Below are 10,077 nucleotides of genomic sequence, written 5' to 3'. Positions count from 1 at the left end.
CCCTCCTTCCGCCTACATCCCCCATCACCCTCCGCGGCCACGTCCGTTCTCGTACCTTACCTCCTCTCGCGAGAGCCGCGCTGCGCACTGGCAGTTGTAGTCCACGGGGTACACCAAGGGGGGCGGCACACACCCGTCCGGGGCACTGCGCGCGGGGACCGCCGGGAGTTGTAGTCCAGGGGGGCGGGGAGGACTCGTGTTCCCAGCGTGCCCCGCGCGGAGCCCGCGCTCTGCCCTGCTCGCGCCTCCGGCTCGCGGTCCCGGGGGCTCCTCAGCGCCGGGCGGGGGGGGCTCGACCAGGCCCGGGGGGGCTCCGGGGGGCTCGGCGGGGCTCCCACCATGTCGGGCGAGGAGGAGGCGGCCGAGCTCACCATCGCCGAGGACCTGGTGGTGACCAAGTACAAGATGGGGGGGGACATCGCCAACCGTGAGTACGGGCCGCGGGCGGGGGGGGGGCGGCGGGGAGGGCGCGGGGGGAGCGCTGAGGCGGGGGGCGGCCAGGCCTGAGCTTCCCCCCCCCCCCCCACCTCCACCGGCTTGAGACCCCCGGCTTGGGCCCCCACGGGCTCGCCGGTTGGGGCTGGGGGCGGGGTGGGGGTCGCGGGCTGAGGGTCCCGGTGTGACCCCCCCCTCCCCTCGGTGTGCGGGACCCACCCGGTCCCGGCGGGCCCCGGCCCCGCGCGGCCGCCGCCGCCGCTGCCGGCACGTGGTACCGCGCCCCACGTGCACCGGCGGCGCGGGGGGAGCGGGGCCGGGCCTGCCGCCCCCCGCCCCAAACCCCGCCGGGACCCCTTTGTTCGGGGTCTGACCCCCGCCCCAACCGGTCCCGGTGAGGGGGGGGCCGAGCCCCGGGGGGAGCCCCGGGAGCGGGGGGTGGGGGCCCGGCCGAGTTGGAGGGCGGGGGATGCCCCGGGAACGGGGCTCTGTGCTGGGAATGGGGTCCCGGAGCGGGCTGGGGGATCCTGTACCGGGAACGGGATCGTGTCCCGGGAATGGGGGGGATTCGGTTCTAGGAATGAGGGGGCTTTGCCCGGGAATCGGGGTCCTGTCCCGGTCAGGAGGTGGATCCAGCCCCAGTTGGGGGGGTTCTGTCCCGGGAATGGGGTCCTGAGCCGGTGCAGGGATTGAGTCCTGTCCCGGGAATGGGGGTTCTGTCCCGGGAATGGGGGTTCTGTCCCGGGAATGGGGGTTCTGTCCCGGGAATGGGGGTGCATTCCCGGTCAGGATGCAGATCCTCTCCCGGGAATGAGGCTCCAGCTGCCGCCCCCTCCCCCTTTCCCGGTTATTTTTTAACCCCCCCCTCTCGCCGCCGTTCCCGGTGTCCCGGCTCCTGTCCCTGCTCCGGGAGCTGCCCCGACCGGTTCCGCGGGGCTCCCCGCTGTCCCACCCCGCTTCCTGCTGACTCCAGAGCTTCTCTTCGGCTCCTGCCGGTGTCCCGGGAGGCGTTTTGGGAGCCGGCATTCCCTTCGGGAAGGGAGGGAAGTCTCCTGGGCAGACTGGAAGTTTGGCCGCCTCCCTTCCCGGGGGTGAAAAGCAGCTCCAGGCAGGTTCTTCTCCCTTGGGAAGCGCAAACAGCAACAAAAGCTCCGGCAAAATAAATAAAAAACCTTCCAGCTGTCGGTTTTTAGGGATCAAAAGTGCCACAACTCCCTAAAAAAAACCACCGGGAAGGAGTCAGGCCTTTGAGGAGCGTTGCTATCAGCTGTGCCCGCTCCTCGGATCCCTTGGAATGCTCCGAGGGTTTTCCCTTTTATCCGGGGTTATTTTTTTTTCCCACCCCCCTCTGTTTGTTTTATTCCCGCTCCGCGTCCCGCCGGCTTTTATCGGGAATGTTATCGGGAATGTTGGGAATATTCCCAACTTTCTCATGGAAAAGGCGGCGGAGTTTCGAGCCGTAGCACAGGTGACGGCTGCCAAGGATTCCTTGGAATTCCAAGGAGGGGCGGTCCCCCCACCCCTTTGTGGGATGAAGGAGGGAATGTGAGGGCGCATTCCAGGATCCTGAAATATTTTGGGATCGGGGCTGTGGAGCATCACAGCTGGGGGGGGCAGGCTGGTATTCCTGGTGGATCTGGCATTCCTGGTGGATCTGGCATTCCTGGTGGATTTGTTGGGGTGGGAACATTCCCAAAACTTCCCGGAGTCAGGCGTGGGGCGTTTTCCGGGGAGCAGGATCGGGTGGATTCCCTGGAAAACGGGGACTCATGGAATGGGCTCCGCTCCTTTGATGTCTCCCAGTCATTCCCAAACCTGTTCCCGGAGCTCTGACTTCTCCCAGAGGAATGTGGGAGCAGCACACGGAGGCTCCTTCTTCCCGCAAACATTCCCAAATCAAGGAATTCAATCGGGATTCGCTCCTTTCCCAGGGGTGTTTCCATCAAGATCCGGGTGTGGAATCTCGGGAAGCCGACGAGGTTTGGGATTTGGGAGCTGCTGATCCATGAAATGGAGGTTTTGTGGCTTTTTTGGGAATTCCAGGGGTCCTGCGTGCCGTGGTGGAGGCGGCGAATCCCGGCGCGTCCGTGCTGTGCCTGTGCGAGAAGGGCGATTCCATGATCATGGAAGAGACCGGGAAGATTTTCAAGAAGGAAAAGGAAATGAAGAAAGGTGAGGCTGCTCCGGGCTGGATGGGAATGCTGGGATCCCTGGCTGTTCCCAGAACAGGCGGATTCCAAGCCAAATCCTCCTCCTTTTCCCTGGAATCTTTGATTATCCCTCAAATCCCTGATTCTTTTCCTTCCTTTTCCCTCAAATCCCTGATTCTTTTCCTTCCTTTTCCTGGGAATCCCTGATTCTTTTCCTTCCCTTTCCCTGGAATCTTTGATTATTCCCCGAATCCCTGATTCTTTTCCTTCCTTTTCCTGGGAATCCCTGATTCTTTTCCTTCCCTTTCCCTGGAATCTTTGATTATTCCCCGAATCCCTGATTCTTTTCCTTCCTTTTCTCTCAAATCCCTGATTCTTTTCCTTCCTTTTCCCCAAATCCCTGATTCCCTGAATCCCTGATTTTTTTCCTTCCCTTTCCCAGGAATCCTTGATTATTCCCTCAAATCCCTGATTCTTTTCCTTTCCTTTCCCTCAAATCCCTGATTCTTTTCCTTCCTTTTCCCTCCAATCCCTGATTTCTTTCCTTCCCCTTCCCAGGAATCCCTTATTATCCTTCAAATCCCTGATTCTTTTCCTTCCCTTTCCAAGGAATCCTTGATTATTCCCTCAAATCCCTGATTTTTTTCCTTCCCTTTCCTTCAAATCCCTGATTGTTTTCCTTCCTTTCCCAGGAATCCTCGATTATCCCTCAAATCCCTGATTCTTTTCCTTCCTTTTCTTGGGAATCTTTGATTTTTTTCCTTCCTTTTCCCTCAAATCCCTGATTCTTTTCCTTCCCTTTCCAAGGAATCCTTGATTTTTTCCCCAAATCCCTGATTTTTTTCCTTCCTTTTCCCTCAAATCCCTGATTGTTTTCCTTCCTTTTCCCAGGAATCTTTGATTATCCTTCAAATCCCTGATTTTTTTCCTTCCTTTTCCTGGGAATCCTTGATTATTCCCTCAAATCCCTGATTCTTTTCCTTCCCTTTCCCTCAAATCCCTGATTCGTTTCCTTCCCTTTCCCAGGAATCCTCGATTATCCCTCAAATCTGTGATTCTTTTCCTTCCTTTTCTTGGGAATCTTTGATTTTTTTCCTTCCCTTTCCCTCAAATCCCTGATTCTTTTCCTTCCCTTTCCCAGGAATTTTTGATTATCCCTCAAATCCCTGATTCTTTTCCTTCCTTTTCTTGGGAATCTTTGATTTTTTTCCTTCCTTTTCCCTCAAATCCCTGATTTCTTTCCTTCCCCTTCCCAGGAATCTTTGATTATCCTTCAAATCCCTGATTCTTTTCCTTCCCTTTCCCTTGAATCCTTGCTTATTCCCCAAATCCCTGATTCTTTTCCTTCCTTTTCCCTCAAATCCCTGATTCTTTTCCTTCCCTTTCCCTCAAATCCCTGATTTTTTCCTCCCTTTCCCAGGAATCGCCTTCCCGACGAGTATATCCGTAAATAACTGTGTGTGTCACTTCTCCCCGCTCAAGAGTGACCAGGATTACATCCTCAAGGACGGCGATTTGGTCAAAATGTAAGTGCTTGGATGGAATTCCATGGCAATTCCCTCTCCCCCCCCCACCAAATCCTTCCCAAAATCCCCAAATTACATTGGAAAAACCCATTCCCACCTCCTCTGTGGGCTCTGGTGGTAATTGTTGCTAATTAAAACCTAATAACGAGCTCGGAGCGGCTCTTGGGGCAGCATTCTGGGTGCTGGTGCCTCTGGATCCGTGGGATCCAGCCGGAATTCCCCTTTTCCCTGTGTGTTGCAGCGACCTGGGCGTGCACGTGGACGGCTTCATCGCCAACGTGGCACACACCTTCGTGCTCGGCGCCTCCAAGGTGGGTTTGGCATCGGGGGGTGTCTCCTCGGGAACGGGGCGGCCTCGGGATGCCAGCTGGCACCAGCCTGGAACCTTGGGATCCGAGGTGGCAGCGCCCTGGAACCTCGGGATGCCAGGTGGCAGTGCCCTGGAACCTCGGGATGCCAGCTGGCACCATCCTGGAACCTCGGGATCCGAGGTGGCAGTGCCCTGGAACCTTGGGATCTGAGGTGGCAGCACCCTGGAACCTTGGGATCCAAGGTGGCAACACCCTGGAACCTTGGGATGCCAGGTGGCAGCACCCTGGAACCTCGGGATGCCAGGTGGCAGCACCCTGGAACCTTGGGATCTGAGGTGGCAACACCCTGGAACCTCGGGATGCCGGGTGGCAGTGCCCTGGAACCTTGGGATCTGAGGTGGCACCAGCCTGGAACCTCGGGATGCCAGGTGGCAGTGCCCTGGAACCTTGGGATGCCAGGTGGCAACACCCTGGAACCTTGGGATCCAAGGTGGCAACACCCTGGAACCTTGGGATGCCAGGTGGCACCATCCTGGAACCTCGGGATCCAAGGTGGCAGCACCCTTGAACCTCGGGATCCAAGGTGGCAACACCCTGGAACCTTGGGATCCGAGGTGGCAGTGCCCTGGAATCTTGGGATCCGAGGTGGCAGTGCCCTGGAATCTTGGGATGCCGGGTGGCAGCACCTTGGAACCTCGGGATCTGAGGTGGCACCACCCTGGAACCTTGGGATCCGAGGTGGCAGTGCCCTGGAATCTTGGGATGCCGGGTGGCAGCACCTTGGAACCTCGGGATCTGAGGTGGCACCACCCTGGAACCTTGGGATCCGAGGTGCCACCATCCCAGCATCTCTGGATCCAAGGTGCCACCATCCTGGAGTGGCAGGATCTGGGGTGGCACCACCCTGGAACCTCTGGATCCGAGGTGGCAACACCCCCGGGCCTCTGGATCCAAGGTGGCATCACTCTGGAGCCTCTGGATCCAAGGTGCCACCATCCCAGAGTGTCAGGATCTGAGGTGGCAGCACCCTGGAATTGCTGGCTCTGAGGTGGCACCATCCCAAAATCTCTGGATCCAAGGTGGCACCACCCTGGAACCTCAGGATCCAAGGTGGCAATGCCCTGGAGGTTCAGGATCCAAAGTGGCACCACCCTGGATCTTCTGGATCCAAGGTGGCAACACCCCAGAATCTCTGGATCCGAGGTGCCACCATCCCAGAGTGTCAGGATCTGGGGTGGCACCACCCTGGAGCCTCTGGATCCCAGGTGGCAGCGCCCTGGAGTGTCTGGATTCAGGGTGGTACCAGTCTGGAATCTCAGGATCCAAGGTCACACCACTCCAGAGCCTCTGGGTCCGAGGTGGCACCATCCCAGAATCTCAGGATCCGAGGTGGCACCATCCCAAAATCTCTGGATCCGAGGTGGCACCATCCCAAAATCTCTGGATCCGAGGTGGCACCATCCCAAAATCTCAGGATCCGAGGTGGCACCATCCCAAAATCTCAGGATCCGTGGTGGCACCATCCCAGAATCTCTGGATCCGAGGTGGCACCATCCCAAAATCTCTGGATCCGAGGTGGCACCATCCCAAAATCTCTGGATCGGGGGTGGCCCCATCCCAAAATCTCTGGATTTGAGGTGGCACCATCCCAAAATCTCTGGATCCGAGGTGGCACCATCCCAAAATCTCAGGATCCGAGGTGGCACCATCCCAAAATCTCTGGATTTGAGGTGGCACCACCCCAAAATCTCAGGATCCGAGGTGGCACCATCCCAAAATCTCTGGATCCAAGGTGGCACCATCCCAAAATCTCAGGATCCGAGGTGGCACCATCCCAAAATCTCAGGATCCGAGGTGGCACCATCCCAAAATCTCAGGATCCGAGGTGGCACCATCCCAAAATCTCTGGATTTGAGGTGGCACCATCCCAAAATCTCTGGATCCGAGGTGGCACCATCCCAAAATCTCTGGATCCAAGGTGGCACCATCCTGGAATCTCTTGATCCGAGGTGGCACCATCCCAAAATCTCAGGATCCGAGGTGGCACCATCCCAAAATCTCTGGAATTGAGGTGGCACCATCCCAAAATCTCTGGATCCAAGATGGCACCATCCCAGAATCTCTGGATTTGAGGTGGCACCATCCCAAAATCTCTGGATCCAAGATGGCACCATCCCAAAATCTCTGGATCTGAGGTGGCCCCATCCCAAAATCTCAGGATCCGAGGTGGCACCATCCCAAAATCTCAGGATCCGAGGTGGCACCATCCCAAAATCTCTGGATCCGAGGTGGCACCATCCCAAAATCTCAGGATCGGGGGTGGCACCATCCCAGAATCTCAGGATCCGAGGTGGCATCATCCCAAAATCTCAGGATCGGGGGTGGCACCATCCCAAAATCTCTGGATCCGAGGTGGCACCATCCCAAAATCTCAGGATCGGGGGTGGCACCATCCCAAAATCTCTGGATCCGAGGTGGCACCATCCCAAAATCTCTGGATCCGAGGTGGCCCCATCCCAGAGCCTTGGAGGAGCAGTTCCCCCTTCCCACTTTTCCTGCTGCAATGACCCAGGATGGACATTCCCATTCCCATTCCCCAAAACCAGTCCCTGCTTCCCACTTTTCCGCTGGAATTTTGCCTTGGGAATTCCGGTTCTCCCGTCCATCCTCCGGGAATCAATCCCGCGGCGCGCCCTTGGCAAAGGCACGGAGCTGCCTCGGGAATGGCTTTGAGGACCCCTCGATGAGGAGAAACCCCAAATTCCCCACTGGAATTCTGTTGGAATCTTCCCAATCCGTGGTTTTGACTTTCTGGGAATCCTGATCCATCCCGATTGGGGGATGCCAGGATTGGGAATCTGCTGGAATTCCGTTTGGGAGCGGATTTGGGGCTGGTGAAGGAGGGAAGAACGAAGGAGCTGCGCCGTTTTTCCGCCTCCCCGCCGGATTCCCGCCTCTCCCAAGGAACGGAACGAATTCCAACCTTGGAATTTCCACTTCCAGCCAAATCCCAGCCCTGAAAAATCCCCATTTTTTACCTTTTTTGCCCAGGAAAAGCCCGTGTCGGGCCGCAAAGCCGACGTCATCAAGGCAGCTCACCTGTGTGCCGAGGCTGCCCTGCGCCTGGTGAAACCCGGGAATCAGGTGGGCACCGGGATTTTGGGAATCACCGCAGAGATTTGGGGAATTTGGGGGGGCAGAATTCCCAACCTGGGGAATTCCCTGCGGGATCTTGGGAGCGGCTTTGTGGGAAAATGGGATCCTGGCCCTGGTTTTGCTGGGTTTTTTTTTTAGGTGTGGAAGCAGCTGGTGGTTGGGAAAGTTGTGGGATTGATGCCGGAATAGAGAATTAAAGGAAAATTCCTGCTTGGGGTGGGAATTTTTTCCTCCTTCAAAGTGGGTTTTTTTCCATGTTTTTGTTGGTTTTGTTTTCCCAGAACACACAAGTGACGGAGGCCTGGAATAAAATCGCGCACTCGTTCCACTGCACACCCATTGAAGGTGAGGGATTCCAGGGAAAAAGGGGATTCCAGGGAAAAAGGGGATTCCAGGGAAAAAGGGGATTCCAGGGAAAAAAGGGGATTCCAGGGATAAAGGGATTCCAGGGAAAAAAGGGATTCCAGGGAAAAAGGGATCAGAGGGAAAAGGGATTTTAGGAAAAAGGGGATCCGAGGGAAAAAGGGAATTCCAGGGAAAAAGGAATTCCAGAGAAAAAAGGATAATGGGGAAAAAGGGATTCCAGGGAAAAAAGGGATCCTGGGAAAAAAGGGGATTCCAGGGATAAAGGGATTCCAGAGAAAAGGGATTCCAGGGAAAAAAGGGGATTCCAGGGATAAAAGGGATCAGAGGGAAAAGGGATTTTAGGAAAAAGGGGATCCTGGGAAAAAAGGGATTCCAGGGATAAAAGGGATTTCCAGGGAAAAAGGGATTCCAGAGAAAAAAGGATAATGGGGAAAAAGAGATTCCAGGGAAAAAGGGGATTCCAGGGAAAAAAGGGATCAGAGGAAAAAGGGGATCCAAGGGAAAAAGGGATTCCAGGGAAAAAAGGGATCCTGGAAAAAAAGGGGATTCCAGGGATAAAAGGGATCAGAGGGAAAAGGGATTTTAGGAAAAAGGGGATTCCAGGGAAAAAAGGGGATTCCAGGGAAAAAAGGGGATTCCAGGGAAAAAAGGGATTCCAGGGAAAAGGGATTCCAGAGAAAAGGAATTCCAGGGAAAAAAGGGATCCCAGAGAAAAAAAGGGATCCCAGGGAAAAAAAGGATCTTGGGAAAAAGGGGATTCCAGGGGAAAAAGGATTTCAGGAAAAATGGGATAACACGGAAAGAGGGAAAAGGGGAACAAAGGGGAAAAGGGATCCCAGGAAAAAAGGATCCCAGGGAAAAAGGGATTGGGGGAAAAGGAATAACATGGAAAGAGGGATTCCAAGGAAAAAGGTGATTCCAGGAAAAAGGGGATTCCAGGAAATAGGGGATTCCAGGGAAAAAGGGATAACACGGAAAGAGGGATTCCAGGAAAAAGGGGATAAAATGGAAAAATGGATGCCAGGGAAAAGAGATCCCAGGGAAAAGGGATCCCAGGGAAAAAAGGGTCCCAGGGAAAAAAGGGTCCCAGGGAATAAGGGGATCCCAAAGAAAAGGGGATCCCAGGGGAAGAGAGATCCCAGGAAAAATAGGATAACATGGAAAATGGATAATAGGGAAAAGGGGATCCCAGGGAAAAAGGGGATCACAAGGAAAAGGGGATCCCAGGGGAAAAGGGATAACATGGAAAAGGGATAATAGGGAAAAGAGATCCCAGGGAAAAGGGATCCCAGGGACAAAGAGATCCCAGGGAATGGGGATTCCAGGGAAAATGGGATAACAGGGAATAGGGGATCCCAGGGATAAGAGATCACAGGGAAGAGGGGATTCCGGGGAAAGGGGATAACAGGGAAAATAGGATCCCAGGGAATAGGGGATCCCAGGGAAAAGGGATCCCAGGGAAAAGGGATCCCAGGGCAGAAGCCGGGAGCGCACCCCGAGCCCGGAGCTGCAGCGGCTGCACCGGGGCCGATCCCGCCCGGAGCCGCCTCGGCCCCAAATTCCCGCCCGGAGCCGCCTCGGCCCCGAATTCCCACCCGGAGCCGCCTCAGCCCCGAATTCCCACCCGGAGCCGCCTCGGCCCCGAATTCCCGCCCGGAGCCGCCTCGGCCCCAAATTCCCACCCGGAGCCGCCGCCTTTGGCCTCTTCCCCTCGGTTTTGGGATTTAGGGATTCGCTAATCCGGGAATGAGATGCGGGATCCCTTTGGCCATTCCAGAACCATCCCAAGGGCTCCTTCCCAGCCTGCTCCGAGCCCCTGGAGTGCTCTGGGATCGCCGGATCCGGGGGCTCATCCCGATCCTTTTTCCCACGGGATTGCTCCCTCTCAGGCAGCCGCCCTTCAATCCGGCCCTTCTTGGTTCGATCCCCTGGAATTCCGGGAATTCTGCTCCCGCAGGCTCGGGAGTGTGTTGGGAATTCCGGGGCTTCTTCCCAGGATTGGGCTCGGAGCGAAGTGTGGGAAAAGGGGAGGAATTGGCCCAAAATGGCCTCGGGATCCTGCGGAGCCCAGCGTGGGAATTGGGCCTGGCTTGGACACCGGTGGGGAATGGCACTGGGGCTCCCAGTACAGAC

The 10,077-nt window shown here is 56.3% G+C and overlaps 1 protein-coding gene across 1 annotated transcript in view; it reads left to right on the top strand.

Moving 5' to 3' along the window:
* The first annotated feature begins 316 nt into the window (after positions 1–316).
* PA2G4 (proliferation-associated 2G4) overlaps positions 317–10,077 on the top strand; it is a 28,340-nt gene continuing 18,579 nt past the window's right edge. Inside the window, exons 1-6 of the mRNA XM_082298993.1 lie at positions 317–427; positions 2,479–2,607; positions 4,006–4,111; positions 4,353–4,422; positions 7,474–7,566; positions 7,860–7,923. Of these exons, the coding sequence (XP_082155119.1) occupies positions 340–427; positions 2,479–2,607; positions 4,006–4,111; positions 4,353–4,422; positions 7,474–7,566; positions 7,860–7,923 (550 nt within the window). The 5' untranslated portion in view covers positions 317–339. The remainder of the gene's footprint in view (positions 428–2,478; positions 2,608–4,005; positions 4,112–4,352; positions 4,423–7,473; positions 7,567–7,859; positions 7,924–10,077) is intronic.

The sequence above is a fragment of the Coloeus monedula genome (genome assembly GCF_965178545.1).
Source record: "Coloeus monedula genome assembly, chromosome: 30".
NCBI lineage: Eukaryota > Metazoa > Chordata > Aves > Passeriformes > Corvidae > Coloeus > Coloeus monedula.
The sequence above is the reverse complement of the archived record's forward strand: the minus strand, read 5'-3'. Positions and strand labels throughout refer to the sequence as shown.